The sequence below is a fragment of the Scophthalmus maximus genome, chromosome 2 (genome assembly GCF_022379125.1).
Source record: "Scophthalmus maximus strain ysfricsl-2021 chromosome 2, ASM2237912v1, whole genome shotgun sequence".
NCBI lineage: Eukaryota > Metazoa > Chordata > Actinopteri > Pleuronectiformes > Scophthalmidae > Scophthalmus > Scophthalmus maximus.
In genome coordinates this window covers 18,580,398-18,599,742 of record NC_061516.1, presented here as the reverse complement: position 1 = coordinate 18,599,742, position 19,345 = coordinate 18,580,398, and the positions used below count along the sequence as shown (strand labels likewise).

Sequence of the window (19,345 nt, the reverse complement as noted above, 5' to 3'; positions counted from 1 at the left end):
TCAAATTAAAGGCAGAAAAAACACACAAAAAAACAGCCCTTTAAAGTTATGTGGACCAGCCAAAATGTCAAAACATCCCCACATCTATAGAAAGTCAAGTGCACACACATTTACACACGCTTTTGCACAACTATGAATAGATACATGAATGAAGTTGCCTGCCTATAGACACAAAATACTTTGTGGATACTTGCACACATTTTTATTACTATATACATAAATATGGTATTTTGTTTGAGAGTATAATGTGTTCTCTATGGGTAACACTGGTGACAGCCAAGGGAGTGTTACACTTGTCCAATGTGACAACATGAACATTTTCCATATGTCTGTCGGTCCATAGTGGAGTTTATTTGAAAGGATACTTCACTCCACAAAATGCTTTGGCAAATCATGGTGTGAATAACCAAGTTTCTGGAATTTGAAAGGTTCAGCTTTGCACAGCATGCAAATAATATTTCAGATGAAAAAAGTGTAACAAATGCTATTGAACTGCCTCAGGGCAAAAACGGAACAGCAGCTTAAAAGTCATATAAACATTTGGTCAGATGTTGGGAGTGACCCGCTGGTGGAACAGCGTAGTTGTGAACGCGTTCCAAATCAAAGCTTTAAGAATAAACAAAACCTTGAATCAGTTCTGTGAGTGGGAGAGAGTGAAGGGAGGTCGGCACAATAAAAATGTGGTTCCTTTGACTTTTTCAAAAGTGCAGAGTTTTGAACTGGTTGTGCACAGTGTCAAATGTGGTAAGTACTTATGCAGGCTTTCGTCTCATCATATCTGGATTATTGTGATTCAGTGTGACCTTAGACATAGCCCTGAGCTGAAGGAAAATTGGCTTTCACAGCGCAGCCTTTAAATTGATCAAATTTGAAAGCAAAATTACCAAAAGAATAACCAAAAGTTTTTTCGCCGTGTGCATAGCTTCAGGGACTCTGTGAGGGTCTTGGTCTCAGACGGAGTTTAAAACTTTCCGTAATTTAACATTTAATAATCTCTAGGCTCTCACGATGGACCAAAACAAATTTTTAAAAAAGAAAGAAAATCAGTGTGGTCAAAGAGAGGGAGAAAATGTACTTTCATCAACTCTTTACTCAATTTGTTTTAAAGTTAGACACAACACGGCAAGAAAGACAACAATGTACAGTTCTGAGCATTACTGGTTTAGCTATACAATATTGTTGTGTTACTGCAATTGATGTGGCTGATAGATTTTATAGTTTGTGTTTTTTTTTCTTACATGATAAATATGGATCTAGATATTGGAGCACCTGTTAAATACTGACTCCAACTTCGTTAATTGGGCAATAAGGAAAAAGGAATCAATGTGGCCGGACTAATTTTTGGATGATTTACACTGGCCTTAAAATAGGCCAAATTTTTTCAAGAGTTTTGAGTGAGAGGGAACAGATGCAAGCAAACAAAGTGAATTAAGGTCACCAACAGGCCAACAGTAATTGGTCAATGTCATACCTGCATGGCATTTTATTGTTTGGGGAACTTCAAATCACAAATATCCAAGAGTGAGGGCAGAAGTTTGAAGGGCAGAAGTTTTGGGAGGACACAGAAGCAGCTTGAGCACAAGGAGAAGGACTCAAACTGAAGCACAGGACTTTTGTGTTTATCTGAGTGCAGACAAATATTTCTGGGCAGTAAAATTTCAAATTTGAGCAGGAGCTATTTGACAGAGACGACAGGTTTTGAGGGAAAGCATTGCAAAAGCTGAACAGTAAAGAAAAAGATTATGCATCGGGGAAAAACTCCATACTTTATTTTCTATTTCAAGATCCACACCCAGAGGGATAATGAACAGCATTTAATATTAATAGTGTGACCTGGACAACAACATTTAAAGAAAAAAGGAGATACCAGCAGGTATAACATTCAAAAAAGAAAAAAAAAAAACGTTAAATCATTTGTTGGATAGTAACTGTGACTGCTCATGCTGAGAAAGCACTTTTGCTAGTGATTGATAGCCAAGGAGTGAACATTTTAATGATTTACCATAGAGAACTGGTGATCCACAGTAACCTAGTGGAGATTTGTTAGAGCAAGGATATTGATGTAGTGGAGGCAGCATGGAGAGTAGTGGCTCAGGGGTTAGACTGTATGTGCACATACAAGTTTACTATTTATTTAGTAAACTTTTTTTTTTTATTAAACTGATGATTAAATGCTTGGATGGAACTATCAGCACGACCAGCCGGATAATGACACCTGCACAACGAGTGCCAGTGTTGGTGCTTAGCATTATCGTTTCCCAGAAAAAAATACTTGACCCCGAGCCACAGCCCGCGGAGCCAGACTGCAAACGATTTCACTCTTTCATCTCGCCTGAATGCCGTAGGTGGCTGACAGAAGCAGCATGATTTCCACAATGATTGAAGCCTGTGACTACAGCCTGACAGGTGGCAACGTGTTACAAAGCAATTGCTTTGTCTGTACAATTCTGTTATTGTTTAAACGTTTCAACATCAAACTACAGTCAAAGCCCCACTTCAGCCTTGGATTAGCTGTAAACTCTGCTCCGCAGGTATCAGACAATAATCCGAAGGCAATTTTCTCTCATAAAAGTGTTAACCTGCACCGCACTCCTCCGACATCAAAGACATACTGTACAGCCGCTGTTCTTGTTGCGGTATAGCAACCGCACGGCAACATCTTTAGAGGCTTCATTATGTTTACCTTCTCTTACTCTTACTTTTTCTTTTCTTAAGGCTTTCTTTTAATCTCAAAATTCAGTAATTCAAAGCGGTGTAATGATTCTCCACATCCATGGTTCAATTCAGACTTTGCTTCATACCTCATTTTTTTTTTAAATCAACACGCAATTTCAGAGTTTTGAATCATAGCATGCTGTGGCAGCAAAACGCTCTCCAAAGGACGTCTAACAGCAACATTTTCTTTCGGACAAACCTTAATTTTCACGACCACCTGTTCGAATCACATGATGGTCATGGCTATGCTGTACAGACTGTGTACTGTATCAATCAGAAATATAACAAACTATCCCAGAAAATTTGAGTTGCTGTGTAAACCCTCAAATAACTTGTTCAAACTCTTTGTTTTTTTGTAGTGAAGAGCAGCCCTCTGCAGTGTATCAGTGTATTAGTCCAGTTGTACCTTTGAAGAAGCAGTCCTTGCTATGCACCACATAGATCCGTCTCCTCTCTAGGCAGGCGGTGCGGTACACCTCGCAGTGGTTCTCGAAGAACCTGCCGTCTGAGCCACACACCGGCACAAACGAGGGTCGGCATTTTTCCTGGCAAACGCACTCGGCACGTCCGGTCTCTGCCAACAGCACACACTGTCTACCCCGTCCGCAGTAGGTCCTCTGACACGGATCTTCGTTCGGGCCGGAAAGGGCTGGAATAGCAAGAGAAGAGGGTTCAATTAGGAAAGGAGCAGGCTACATGGGCAAAATTCATACAAGCTATGGAGTGAGAGAGAAAGAGAAGAGAGAAATATCCAATTGCATCCGCGCATTTCACATCTCTATGACTCTAAAATAGAGTCACAACCACAGGTACGAGACAGAGATCAGCTGAGGTTGCACAATACAAGAAAACATTATACCTGGCTCATCAATCCCAATCACTAACTTTGGACTGCGACAGACAAGAACATTGCATCCTTAATATCCAGCAGAGTTTGAAAATTAAAACAATGTGCCAGGTACTGTGGACAGAAATCTCTCAAGAGGAAAGAAACAGACAGAAAAAACAATACTAAAACTAAGAAAAAAAAGTATAATTCTCCACAAAACAGCAACCAGTGGGCCAACTTTACCTTCATTCCTAAAACCCACAAAGGAGAAAAGAAAGAAAGTGTCACATGGGATTGGCAGTGAAATCGTCATTACGAAAGTTAGTTTGGTTTCCAGTGCTTCACGTCAGCCACAAATGAAACATGCTGTTCAAGGAATCTTTTAAATTGCAGATTCAATAACATTATGAATCAGTGGCAGGTGGTATCAGGGCTTTCACCTGCCAGTAATAACTAATGATCAACCAAAGACCAGTCGGATGATTTAAATGGTGAATCTCAATGTTATCCGTGTATGACATCCCAACATGGAATTTAACAATTTTGAAATGGTGTTATGTCACCATTTCCAAATAAATGTGAACCAATAAGTGATGTTTTCCAAGTAATCCCCTGCTTTAGATTTCATATTAATTGTAACAACTCAAAGTAACAAGATGAATTACACAGTATGAACCGACTGACGGGAAGAGACTCGACAGACTGATCAGGAAGGCCAGCTCTGTCCTGGTACACTTAAGGTTCAATTAACAAACTGCAATATTTATTTTTATAAATGATGTTCTTCACGGCATCAAAGCACAAACGCATGCATGCGGTTTACCAGCTTTATATGACACTGCTTATGCCAGTTCCAGCCCTACACACACACTCACACACACAAATGCACACTGCACACGCCAGCATCGCTAACATCACCACTCACTGCCTAGGGCGCATCACTTCCTCCCCCTGATTTAATCTATTTGCACTTAAAGTAAGTCAAAAAGCTGCTGATCCAGCTAGACGCTCCACCTTGGATTGATCTCTTCTGACTCCCTGATCTTGACCGGGACCCTCCTCTATTGTTATGATCCGAGAGCTGGATTTATGGGCCCGTGTGACACGGGGTTGTTGCACATGTTTAAGAATGTACAAACAGGACATTCGGTGCGTCTCAGGGCCATCTGGAAAATGTCAGATGCAATAAATTAAACAAAACTGAGAAACCTTCCTTGAGTTTTTAGACATTATTGAGTTTTTAGACATTATCGCTATAGGAAACATGAGACTGCCACATACTGATAAATTCACTCACAAGTTCAGTTCAGAGTTTATTTGATCAAAGATAGCATAATGAAAAGCAAACTTTATGTTAATAACTATTTGAATCATTTTCTCTGTGAATTCACCCAATAAAGTTCTTACTGTCTCCACACACAAAAAAGACTGAAAAGACTATTGAATTTTTTGAGTTTTAGCACATCTTCTTCTTTTAAAAATTCAAGCATTCTGTGTTTTTTTAGCTTTGATGTTAACCAAATCTGTTATTTGTCATGGAAACCAAGCAGGGCAAACACAAAGCCGATGACCGTTGGCTGCAGCACTGTGAGAAACAAATTTTGCGATATGAAAAAATGTCAAGGTACACAAGAGGGAGGTAACCTACAATATGAAAGAGTGGAAATGAAACCATAACTCTTACAGCTAATAATAAACAAGAACAATAAAATCTTTCAGTTTTTGGCTCACTGTGAAGGGAGTTTGACCATTACAGGGGAATGAACACACATCCCACAGGGACTCAGTGAGCATTGTGTTGATGCTTATTCGTGGTTGAGTTGCTGAGAAGGGGTCAGCTCTATTATCCTTGTGTGGAATGAGGCTAAAAACCACACTAGCTTAACTTAAAATGAGCTGCACCCCCCACAGGCCTTTACAGTCAAACTGCTGAAGCAGAAATTGAATTTGCCTGGAGAATAATCATATCGAAACACTAAGTATATTCAATACCAGCGGTAATGTGCTGTTGTCGGAGGACAAAAGTCCCTTAATTATATAAAAGCAACTCCAGCTACACACACAAACACACACGCACAGTATTAATACACTAGCAACCTCCTACTCACTTTGAGGTGTCAGTATGGAGGCAAACATACACTCGTGTGTTCAACCACTAATACACAACATCTGTGTTCGCAAACACAGGCATATTGTCAATAGCACACACACACACACACACGCACACATACACAATTAGGAGGATTATTGTTTTAATAACCAATTTATTAATGATCAACACATTATGTCTAAAACCCAAACATTTTCTGGTTGTAGCATTTTCAATTCAGTTGTATTTTTTTTCGTTCAGTTTTACATCATTTCAAAAATCGCAATATTCATTTTAAATATTTTTTTTATTATCTTAATTTCTGCATTACCATAAAAAAATACAAATACCACATGAAATACTAATCCAGAATTATTAATTATCCATCAACATTCATCATGATTAGTTAATCTCAGAGACATGACAAGACATTGACAGGTGACCATGAAACAGAACAACAAGGGAAAAATGCTAGAAAGATGAGGAACAAGTCAAGCATCTGGAATAACTTCCAAATTTAGTTCTGAATAAATTGTTTAAATTAAGTCCTTTTTATTCTATTATGATGACTTTAGCGGGAGATGCATGCTATCAAAGTATAAGTTCCAAGTGCCTTAATACCCTGGGGTATTGACCTTAACCCGGTAAATTCCCTGAGCGCAGTGGGCAGGGGGGGCGGAGGATGAGGGGAGTGAGACACACTCATTCCTTTTTATTCAGTTTACTAATTGTTGTGCATGTCTCGACAAAGCATCTGTGGGAAATGCAAAATAGCCCGGCTCCCTTGCGACCTTGCTGTTCATGTCAAGGTCGGGGACGATTACAAGATCGTTTGTATTCTCCAAGCGTGGGAGATTAAACGCTAAGCTACAAACATCCTGCAGCAGTAACCCATCGGTGGCCGTCTTCCTCCTTCTTCCTCCTTGTTTTTTTTTCCCACCCCCTGCCTCTCTCTCTCTCTCTCTTTATGGCATCGGTCCCCGTGCCCTTTCCCATTTTGGTCGGAGAAAAGAACAGCGACAGAAACAATAGCGAAAGTCTACATCTACAATACACAAGCTGTCTGACATTAAACTAAGTACTTGGACTAGCGTGTATCCCCACAAAGTCCTTTGTCTCCTGCTGTCTTGGACTATGTTGGCTGCAATTGTGGCTTGCTTAAGAGGCTAAAAGAGTCATTTGATAATCCTCCGTCTAAGCTGCCGTCACAGTGCTTATGAATGGCTCTTTAAAGTTCAGATGCTCTGAGGTGCCAAGACAATGCCAGGCTTGACCATCTGGTGTCAAGCTTCACATCCAGACACTCGTTCTTTCTCTTGTCGTCTGTTTTTCTTTTCACTTAATTTTGCTGTGCATGTGTGAACTCTCTCTGTCTCTTCTGCTGAGCTCTCCTGGGCTTTGGGGAAATGCAAACCGGACATTGTCCACTGAATTCAGAGATTTCCCGGATGTGTTCAGTAAGGGACACTGCCTCTACTTTTAAGTGAACATGAGGAATTTGTACCAAGCATCGAGACAATTTTGCCTCATCTTCCTAACATTTTTTGACAGATAAAAGGTAAGTTTCCCTCTTTCATTTCCTTTTATTCAAGCCTAAGTGGATGAGAGCATAACTGGAGGCACAGCACAACTGTCTGCCTGACTGACTGCCTTTTCATTTGTCAGGAGAAGCTACAATCTTGTCTGTCTCAGCCCTCGCTGTGTCATCGTGATGAAGCCATTGGTAATTGGAATCCAGAGCGAGGCATTCAATCAGCACACTCACAAAAAGAACACAACACTCACAGGCAGCAAGAGAGTCAGAATATGTCACTTCACTCTGGAAGCAAAGCAATTCTGCCCGAACCCTCGCTCTATTAGGCAGCAAAAATATAACTCAATATATTTACACCTGAGGCGAGACACTCGAGCTCTTTAAACCCCTTCAACATTTACAGGCAATAACAACAGACTTTATTTATTTTGTATGTAATCCAGTGCTACAGAGGGAGAGTTTGTTGTTTTTGATACGTTTCCCTCACACAGGGACAAATCTGAGCTTCTTACTAATTAGACTGGAAGAACATTTGCCCTGCTGATGTGGGACTCGCCGCCTGCAGCACGACCACGGTATAAAACCACTCTAATCCACAAAAACACAGAAGCTTCCGTCGCAAATCCTTCAGGATATCAGTGTGTGACATTTACAGAAAGCGAGTGGACGTCTCTTTTTGCCAGCAGACTGATATCGTTAGATGTGGTCCGTTTGTCGCTACAGCCATAAAAGCATGCATTGTGTGCATTTGTGTTTGTGCATGTGTGCGTTTTGCAGCGCAAGAAAAGCTGTGTCACATCTGCTGATCGCACGGATCATTCTATTTGCTCCGGAGCAGCTGTAGATAATTAGATTCCAAGACGTGCCGTCAAACGCCGTCTACCTTGTGCCGCACGGTCGTACAAAGTGCTTCTGACATGCACGCTGAGCGGGAATATCAATGGACAACAGCAACCCTCGGTGCTAGGTAAGATATGCAGTGGTATAAATACAAATAAGAACAGACTGCCCATGCTGCATTATACCAAAAGTGATTTACTGAGCAAACAGAGGAAGAAATCTGGAATACAAATAACATTTCTTCTTTTGTCAGCTGGATATTTGAGAAGTATATTTTACTCTCTCTCTTTTTAAAGTTAAAACTGACAGGTTCAAAAGGTTATGCCATGACCATTTCCAGAGAGTCCTTCAAATAAAATGTAGTCTCTACTGATGGACGTGATGTTGACTGTCCTGAGGTTTATTCATGAAAAATGGTAAAAATCTTAATGGGAGTGACAGGATGACGGGAATAGATGGCTCATGATTTAAGCCGTTCACATTACACAGTGTGTTGATTCATGTTAACACCAACTGGACCAGGGGGGGCCAGACTTTGTCAGATCGGTCGTGTAGAAACACCACTCCCACTTCCTCTCTTGTTCATTTGCTTGGAATTAGGGCTGAGAGTTCACAGCCATGAAAAAGAAAAGTCAAAATCAGGCTAGGACTACCTTTGATCATATTAAAAATCATAAATCATAAACAACTAACCCAAGGTGGTCAACCAACTGGCTGAAAGACCAGGAACCGACTAAGCGGACCAAAATCCAACCCTACCCTGTACACATCCTGCCTCACTGTGGACACTAGAGACGACCGCAGCAACACCACTGAAGTAACTTGAGAAGATAATTCATTTTAATATTAACTAACGTACGGAGCCATTTTTCTCCATTAAGTGCTGCAAAGTACCTATTACCTCCTTGACCTCTTTCTTAATGGCAGGTTAACCAGTGCCTTCGTGTTCACTAGGTGATTGAGTGGACGGACACTGAAGGTATTTCACTGGGCTAACCTAAAGAAAGATGTTATCTAAATATGAAAAAGTGTGCATTGTTCATAACTGTGGAGAGATGTATACATATCTAATGGCTCAGTCGCTTCATGTTAGTCCAGAAAACTATCACCATTTAAAACATAGTTTATACCGTTAAGGATGAGCATGTGTGACCAAGATAATAAACTGAACCCCTACTGTTTTAACACTTTGATGACATTGAACTGTCGCTGATTTCTGAAGAGACATGGGTGATAGGGAGACTACAGGAAATAAAGCTGATTAAGGGTATTTGTCATGTCCCTTATTAACACAAGCTGACCTGTACTAAGTACAAGTATAGATTCAAATTCATCATGTGTCTGTTTTATCTAAAGGGTTTGCACAAACTCATATTTGATATAGGGTTAAGATATGAATGCTTGTTGAAGTATGAGTTGCGACCATAACGTTTTTAGACTGTGCCTATAACAAGTAAAAAAAGATTTAAATTTGGCCGCCATCCCCTTCAAAGTAGTCTCCTTGTGTAGTGATACACTGCTCCCAGCACTGCTGGCATGCTCCCTCAAAGTCGCCTTCTGTAGGAAACATCATGCTCAATCTGAGTCAAAATGGCCACCCTTCAGCTTCAATTTAATTTTGAGGGAGAAGTCTCAGGAGGCCAAATCCAGTGAGTAGGCCAGGTGGGTAGTGACCAATACTTTGGAGTGACTGAACTTCTGTCAATGCTCACATACAGTAGTTCCAGTGAGTGTTGCCCTGACGGGAGACCCGGCTGCCATTGAATGTCCTGGCTCAGCCGTCTCAGAACAGTGAAGTAAAACTTGGCATTGACAGTGTGACCCCGAGGGGCAAATTTACAGTGCACAACCCTGCAAATGATGAGGAAATTGGCAAGGATGCTCATACTCCTGACCTGATGCCCCTTCCTGTGTCTTAGAGACTCTAGTCTCTTTTACTGCGAACACTCTGGGTCGGAGCTATAGATTCAAATATTGTTGGCAGTGATGATGCCCGACATTTGTCCGACAGAGAATTCGATGTTTGCCCTCTACTCAAGTTTCAGGTTCATGGTGAGGAGGCAAACGTGCACATTTGAGTGCTCAAAAAAGTGTATGTAACAGGTCCCAATGTTGATGTAACACAGAATAACAAGTTACTGCTTACACTGACTATATGTGCATTAACGTGCCAGTCTTCATGCACATGCTACAGGAATCGCTGAACTTTTTCACTGCATTCCATAGAACCAGAACATGATACAAATGAGTAGTAAGTGACAAACATGGGACGGGAGTTAAACTTAATTCACAAAGCAAAGGAAAGGAACATTCAAAGACAACAGGCAGAGATGAACAAAAGCAGAAAACTGAGGATCGAAGTTAGAAGAAAGATGAAGATTTAAGAAAAGCAAAAGAGAAAAACAGTTAATGAAGATTAGGTTGTGAGACAGTAACAAGGAAGAGAGAAAGGTTCGCTCAGCCTCCACAGAACAGCGGCATTTGGTTTGTGCCTCAGACAAAATGTCACTGGGCTCATCTGGCTGCTTCAGCTGAAAGGCCTGTATTGATCTTCTGATCCCCGTGTATCAGCAGCCGCTCTACCGAGAGGCTCACCCCTCTCGAAGGAATGACCTGAGAGAGCTTGGTGGTGCTGCTGCGACACGAGGTCCACTACAATGAGGATTTCTTTGGAGGCTTGTGGGTATTTTTGGTCCGTGATTGGCGAGAGACTAGGTCACCGAGCAGGCAACACCAAGAAGTTAACGTGATCATACAGATTTATTACCTGTTATTTCACCGAAGTGGTTTGGATGCCTGTATTCTTAGCATAGCGTGTTAAAGACCTTTTAGTCCATTATCTTAACGTCTACAGCTCCTTTCTCTAACTTAACTTTAACTGAATCAACTCTCAACACACAAGGCTGTCTCCTTTATTCATTTGTTTCAAATTGACAGTTTGCAACAAGTCTGAGTGGACAGATGAGCTGTTGCAATGCCTGATGCTGACACTCATTCATTTGTCTATCCAAATGAATAATTTTTTTCAGGGTCGCAGTGGGAGGTGGACATAACTGATCAGAGTGTACAAAGAAGATGTTTAAAACCGTGTTAACACAAAAAGTAACAAGTTATAAGTCTGATTAAAAATCAGAGTGTATTTATGCAAGAAAGCAGCAAATTTAGATGATGGCATGACGCAGCATGTTTTCTCTCTGCAACATCGAGTGCGACTGCCCACTGGGTAAGAAGATAACAGCAAGAGAATAAAATAAAAGGTGAAGCGAAATGGAATTCACTCTCATCAGCTGTCAGTCACATGGTCACATTGGATACGGTATGACAAGCATCTGTGTCTCACTCTGCGGGCTGCCTTCTCCAGGGAACTGGAAGTGATTTGGGAGGGTGGCAGTGCTTTCTCTAGTGAAATAATGAATAATGATGCAGCCCCTGGGCTCTCCCCAATAATTAACAATGAGAAGATGCCAGAAAAGGGCCCAAAAAACTAATCGTTGCCTGGTATGACAGTCAGACAGACTGGTTGAGCGTAAGTCAGGGGCGCATGAAGAATTTGGTAAAAGAGCATTTTATTTCTGGTATTGGAAGCCACAATAAAACCGGGGAATGGTTTCAACTGTTTTAAGTAGAATTATCTTTAAAAAAATGTAACTGGAATCTTGATAAAATTCTTACCACGTTATGTTGTGAAACACTACTAATCTCACCCTACTGTAAATGTTTTACCCTGTTTTAAGGAAAACGGTTAATAGCGTTCCGTTATTAGATGCAATCCGATAATTAAATTATATGTTAAGGTGTTTTTATGATGTTATTCCATTAACATTCATAGATGGAAACTTTGATTCAACAGTTACTGTATCTACACTGACTACAAACTAGCCAAAGCTTTGTGCATGAAAACAGCAGAACTGTTTTAGTATGCTTTATCGTTTCTCATTTGACTTTGTGTAGGTGTGTAAGGAAGCGTTTGCATGTCCACCGGCCCACGTAGCTGCTAGTGATTGACCTCTGACTCTCAGAAAAGCTGCTTCACATCGTCTTGTTATATTATTTTTCTGCAATTTTCACCGCTGCTGCAGCTGCAACTACAGCTGCAGCAATAGAGGGATTGAGCATCAGTCCTCCTCAGCTGCCACACTCATATTTTCACATTAATGCCAGCACAGCCAAGGATAAAATAAGCTCTAAAATGTATTTTTCTGCAGTAGGTTTGAGCGACCATGTGAGTGTGGGGAATATAATCTATGTCAAAAAAAAAAGATCCCTCCACATCTCAGGAGGCTGTAGTGTACAAATGGAAAGAAAGAAAAAAAAATGTCCCTCCTGTTTCCTATACGCATGTAATGGGAGACATAATATCTCATTCTTCAAGGACCAAATTAAATGTTCATTCCTGTCCGCAAACATGCATGTGGTAGATTCTGCTGTGTGCTCCAGTGTGTTTGAAAATGTTTCCATAGCTGCAGAAGCCTCCCCAACGTGCCCCCACTACTGTTTATTATCAACAACATCTTAATCCCTTCGATCCATCTTCAGCCTCATCTTGCTCTCACCTCTTGTTATTTATCTCTCTATTTATACATCTCTCCACAGTATATACCTGGTTTCTGCTGACACTACACCTGCACCTTCCTCTCCGCAGGGCTCTGGGAGAACAGAGACCAAGCACTCCCCGATGGCCTCCCTCCAACGGCCGAGATGACTAATAGGCCCCGCAGGGCGAGAGGCCACGTAGGTGCGGTGCAAAGGTGGGAGAGAAAGATCAAGAGGCTACGTCGTCTCTTATACGACTTGTAAAAGCTTCCTCTGTTGGGTCGGCTTCTGCTGCTTAATGCTCTGTTCACACAGCTAGATAGTGGTTTGAAGTAAATCCTTTGTGTCCATTTAGAGAACCAGCATTGCCGACCACAACAGGATTCTTATCAAAGAGCAGTTGCCAGATGGAAGAAAATGATTCTCCATAATATGACTGAAGCATTGTCCCATACATGGTGTTGTGAAATATACGAGATGGACAGGCTGTGTTTATATATGGGCTACATTTTTGAGGTCAAATATGCGAGTGATTTTCTGAAATGATTCCAAAGTTGACTTTTTTAGACATATCAAACAATTCTTCATGAGAACTGGAAGGTTGTGCAAGTATAGAAAGTGTAAAAACACAAAAGTAGAGCCTGAATAGGAACGAATTCTATACGTGATGAGGTTACAGAGTTGGTTCACATCTTTACGTATCTTTTTATACCGTTCTGCGCGTTCTCGTATTATACACGCGTGTAGTCTTTACTCGCGCAAAAATTTCCAAACTAAATAAAGGGCATACTCCAGTTAGTCAATGCGATGAAATTGCTGTATTTGCTACACAGGGCAGTGGCATCTCCTGACGGCACTTCAAATCCTAATGACTCAATTTCTACTGCCAAGATGGGCATCTATTTTAACTAACAATGCATGCTCATCGTGTCTTTTGCCCTTTATTACAGCCTTGCCTAAGTATCATAAGACTTCCCGCTTGGTTTTGGACATGAATCAACAACTGTAAAAGTGTCAATATGTGCCAATACCAGTCAAGAAGAACTCATCACAATACTGGCACCTCTCCGTGTCCCTGTCATCACTCCGTATGCACATGAGAGCTTGATGAGTGCGTGTGTCGGGACTGGGCTCCCTGGCCAATCACAAGAATCAACCCTTCAAAAGGCGCGATGATGGGGTGGAAAATAATAAGAGCCACATCTACAAGATGAAAAAGATAAACAAACCGCGGCAGAAAAATACATCATGTCCGAGACCCCATTTGCATAAGATTAGTATTATCAAGGGGACTTCTGGCCTGGCAGACAAGGCAGACTTACACAAGATAAAAATCCAAGATGATCTGTGCCATTACAAATCACTGTGCGTCCCCCAGGTAATATTAGTCCTGTGCAAATGGAGCTTTTCACGTCTCCTCATCTTGAGCTTTACACTTAAATAGACTGTTGACGGAGTGGTGGATATATTCATGCTGAATTACTGTGTGCAAAATGTGTGCAGATATAGATGCAGAGTATCCCCCATTGATTTCCGCCCCTGTGCTTGCATTAATATGCAATGCATATATTTCAAACTACAACTGGAAAATTGTTATCTAATTTGTTTATTCATATATTTATTTATTTTTCCTTAAATGTATTTGCAGTGCAAACAAACAGACACAATGTTTGTCAGGTTGCTTGTGTTTTGTCATTAAAGGGTTGAAATATGATAGTATGATAACTAGAATGTATATTTAATTGATTGTCTATGCATATTGTTCCATATCTGCCTGCTTTTTGGGGCCATTGTAATCACGCGTGTAGAAGAAAAAAGAACAATCTGATTACATGGACGATAAGTCAGACCTATTACCACAAAGGGAGTTAACCGGACCGATCCAATTACTCAGAGATGAACAGAAGTGGGGACGTTGCCAAGTGATGTTAAGTGACAACAATGACTAATTTCAGGGAAATGCAGAAAGCGCAACTCTCCATTGCCTTTGCACAGAGCCACAAAATATGAAATATAATGCTGGACCCAAAAGTCCTTTGGTTTGTGAAAGAGCTCATGGAGAGGGTCTCCTCAGAAATAAATAAGACCCATTGCGATGAGCTTGTGTGGGGCTGATGACACTGAAGATGGTACACACAGCATTTCCACTGGAAAAAATACAAGATCGATGGCATGACAAAGGGACAGATGGAGAGATACAGAGGAAGAGAGATGATGAGACAAAACCATAGATTGTGCGAGAGAGGATTCAACTTAGGTATGAAAGCCCTTCAGAAAGCTACGAAGTGTCTGGATCTTTGTGTCCTTATCTGTAAAGTGAATGATACAATGAACTGAAAATATAACACCAATGTGTTCTCATTTATTGTCATTTTTAAATGTGACTAATTAGAAAACTACAACATGTATTCAGTGGAGTGCATACCTCTGCCTAGGTGGTGTAATGAGACATTTTATTGCACTACTTTAGTACGAAGGCTAATAATCCGTGGTTTGGACTTCATCAACATTTAGTGCCAGATATACAGTCAATGTAATTGAGGATTATTATTCCCATGCTCAAAAATAATGTAGATAACAGTATGTGCCGTTACATATACTCTTGTTCGTATGCTTTTTTTCATACATGTAGGTGTGTTTTTGAAAATTATTTTGTACATTCATAGCCTTTTATAATTGGATAATTGTAAATAATTAGATCAAGTGTCATTAAAGCTTTTTCGTGTTATGCATATATTAACCTGACAACACAAATACTTTGCAATTATGATAGTTTGCATGTCCTGTGTCTGCTGGCAAGATGCTTTGTTGGACGTGTTGGTCTGCATTGGGTTTCAACCATCTTGTACAGATGGGGTGAAATAATGCCATAATCACATTGTGCGTTTGCTTCATTGATAAGCCATGGCTGGTCAGTAGCACTTGTTTGCTGCTCAAACATGCTGCCCCGCTGTTACACATCCAAGCAAAGCTGAGAAAATATGGCACAATTGTCATTCTTGGAGTACTTAAAAAATGGCATATTGTACCATTTTTTAACAGCAGGGTATTGCAATACTTTTACAACAAGTGTATAGTCATGTTTTTGACCAGCAGTCACTCCAGCGGACGTGGATAAAGACAATGACGAACCAGACAGGTAAGGACAAAACCATAAACAGAACAGAGTTTAGAGCTTAGAATTAGAAGTACTGAATAATATCTTTACACCTTTTCTCCCTCTTGTACAACTGACAGGTCTAATGTTTAAATGATGATATGCCTCAAGGTACCCAAAAGGCACGATGGAGAAAAATTATTTTTAGAAAGATTAATCATCAGAAATAAATAAATAAAAAACAGGCCATGAAGTAGTCAGGCACGTATGCATGAATACATTCTGTGCAAAATCATAACATAACCAGAGCACAAAAAAAACAGAAGTTAATGAATAAATAAAACAGAACAACTGCCGTCTAAAATAGCTCTGACCGCGCTGCGCTCCGAAGAGAGACGTTCGGTGAGTGATCTCATCAGTGGGGCTGTCGGGTCGGCTCTGTGGTCAGAAGAGCCGCTGTGGTTGTGACAGCTGGCTGTCATTACTCCAGGAGTGAGGGGAGGCAGCAGGACAGGAGGAAGACCGAGGCGGCGAGCGAAGGGATGGAGCAGGAAAGAGAATAAGGAGGGGTCTCAGGAAGAAGAAATGAAGGGCACAAAGGGAAAGGAGTTTGAGACAAAGGTACTGGTGTGTAAGTGACAAACATAATGTGACCCCTTGACCTAGTTGAATTTGGTTCAATAGCCTGATTCTGAACCAAGTTTGGTTCAGAAATTTCAATTTTACTTTTTTTTTCTCTCTAAATCAGAGGATGAGACATGTACCGCGTCTATTACAGTTTCTAATTTATTATTTTATCCCATTGTGACTTCACCAGGTAACTGATTTGAATAAACCTGGATTTTCTATTTTCATCATATAATATATAATATTGTGCGATCTCTAATGGCTGTTTTAGTAAACAACTTTCATAAGCACCAACAAAACTGCATAACAGCATCGTTAAAACGATACAATTTACACTTTTGACGGCATACCTTCACACCTTCACACTAACCTATGTGTATGCAAATTATTTCTTATGGTCTCTATGAATAAATTATTACTTTTGGCCCTACCCTCCAAAATGTATATTGTTACTGTAACTGTAATCCTGTGGAGTATTGTATTGTGGTGTATTAGTTCAGTGACTACAAAGTCAAGCTAATCAGATAGAATATTATGAATGTAATTTCCAATAAAGATGGATTAAATAATCTCAACAGTAAATATGCTGGATATTATAATTATAATTTCAGCATTCAGAAAATGCTAAAGCTCTAACATGCAGTGAGGAGGTTGGGTGAAGAGTATACTGTAAAGAGATGACAGGGACACAGTTGAGAGGTGGAAAAAGATGGATGAGAATTAGAGGCAGTGACAAAAGTGCGAAAGATGGAAGGTGTGAGGGACTACAAAGAGGAGGATCGAGGGCAAACAAAGAGAGGGTGGAGAGAGAGAAAGAACAGGGGAAATCGTATTGAGGAAAAGCGTAATGGGGGATGGAGGGTGTGCTGGAGGGCAGCTGGTGAAATGAATGGCGGCCAAGCATCTGAGGGACCACTACTGAGCGGTCAGTGTGTGTTCGTGTGGCTGTTGTGAAAATGTCTGCGAGTATGAGGCATGACGCGCTGAGAGAAGGAGACGAGTGAGTCGGGACAAGAGTTTGAGAGCGAGAGAGCGGGGAAAAAAACAAGAAATTGTGAAAAGAAAGAGAGGTGAATAGAGACAGAGAGTGGGGCGGATCTGGACCACTGTGTTTAGGATTAGGGATTTAGGGCTTCTTGGCACAGACAGTGTGTTTACAGGAGTCCAGAAATACGCCTCCGGCCTCCAGATGTGGGTATCCTATGAATCTAAGTAGGATTTAGATTCAACAGTTAAATTTGAAGAACGGAATACGGCTGACACAAGTCCACATGACTTGTTATTTTTTGAAATGCCGAGGGCGTAGTTTGTGCTGACTTAGCACACACGAACTGCACACACGAGGGCGACTGACCTCACGCAACGTAAACTAAGGATTATGAAACGGGTCGCTCTGGTCCTTGATCATGATTGGCTGAGCTGCGTTCAGAGCTGTTGTAAAATACTCGCCGGTGACCCCATTACATTCATATTGCTGAATGTCAGATTTTGTTGTGATATGATTGTGATATTCACAACAGGTAGGGGAAGCTGAGCGTAATATAGGTGGTTGTGGCTCAAGAAGAAGAGAGGTGGTCCACAAACTGGAAAAAAGGTGGTTCGATCCCCGCTTAAGTCAGCATGCCTTAAGCGTCTTTAGGGAAGACACTTTACCAATATTTGTTGTTAGGCACAACGCTCTTTGAGTGTATTGCTTAAATACATTAGTTGTTTTGAGATTGTTGTTTTCTTTGTTTGCTGTTAAGCTATTTATCCATCTATCCAAACAAAAACTATGACACACCTTGTCTTTAACTCAAGCATAGTTGTTTTTTTTAGACCAAAATATGGCTGAAACAGGTTTCTTTCAAAACTGGTGCCTGTGTGGTGAGTTCATAGAGGGGGCAAGATGGGAACACTCAGCTTCAATCAGATCAAAATCCATAATAGATGGCTATGTAAATATCTTATGAGGGAGAGCCATGGAGCAAATGACTCTGTAAGGAACACACACACACACACTAACAGATGCATGCACACACAAAGAGCAGACATCCCTCATGGTCATGCAAGGAAAAAGTCTAATAGAGTGTATTTATCCAATATTCATGAACCATCTTAATGGACATTTTGTGTGAATGCTGTCTTGTTTTCGCTGTTGACGGTGTGCGGGCTCAACAAAAACCAGGCTGCTTGTAAAAGACCTCAGTGTGTTTCTGAACCCAAGTCAGAATAAAAAATACATATATATCAAATGTTCCCTGTGTCCTACTTTATTGTATCTGATATTGAAAAGTAAATATTGTTGGCAATAGAACAGTAGTGTTAAATCTGCAAATTGGGTAACACTTTTTGGGATACTGCAATTGGCAGAACCCATTAATATAACTCTGCAAAGATCATCTGCCTGCATCCTTGAGGCAACATTAGTCAACAAATAACTGCAAACTATTTGGCAAAATGGCAATTTAAAGCTTAAAAGTTAGAAAAGGCAGCGATTGCCATAACAGAAAACATACCTACTTATTGAAAACATTCATATAAACCTGGCAGATATATTTGAATTGATGTTGGTACGACAGCCTGCACCAATTTTGAAAACAGTTTAATATCTTCCTGACATATGTTCAAATGTTTGCTACAGTGTGAGATAAGACTGAGCTATACAATGTGGTCAACAAGTTCTTCAAGTTTGGATCGATGTTAAAACTGTACATTTTGACAAGACTTAGACTAAAGGGTAAATGGTAATTATTCAGTTAGGCTTCAATTGCGTTGTTATGAATTATTCAGCAAAGGCAAATGATTTGTAGCACATAAACAATGAAACAGCTGTAGACAAGCGGCACTTCACCTAATAATTGGCATGGTTAACTAGTCTAATAGGCGATAATGATGATAAAGGGGTGGCTAGTATAGTGGTAGTGAAAATATAAGGACAGAGGTATGATTTTGTTATAGAGTGGATGTTCACAGTTGTAAGGAATAGCCCTTCTGAAAGCTCTGACAGAAACATTTTAACGGCCATGCCCTTGTTTTTACTTGCAGTCATTAATACACTTTAGGACATTTCCGTGTTTGATATTCAAGTAGTAAATGAGG

At 40.5% G+C, this 19,345-nt stretch overlaps 1 protein-coding gene across 1 annotated transcript in view; it reads right to left on the bottom strand.

Annotated features, from left to right (window-relative positions):
• fstl4 (follistatin-like 4) overlaps positions 1 to 19,345 on the bottom strand; it is a 165,399-nt gene that overhangs the window by 94,517 nt on the left and 51,537 nt on the right. Inside the window, exon 4 of the mRNA XM_035626956.2 lies at positions 3,122 to 3,364. Coding sequence (XP_035482849.2) covers positions 3,122 to 3,364 — 243 coding nt within the window. The remainder of the gene's footprint in view (positions 1 to 3,121; positions 3,365 to 19,345) is intronic.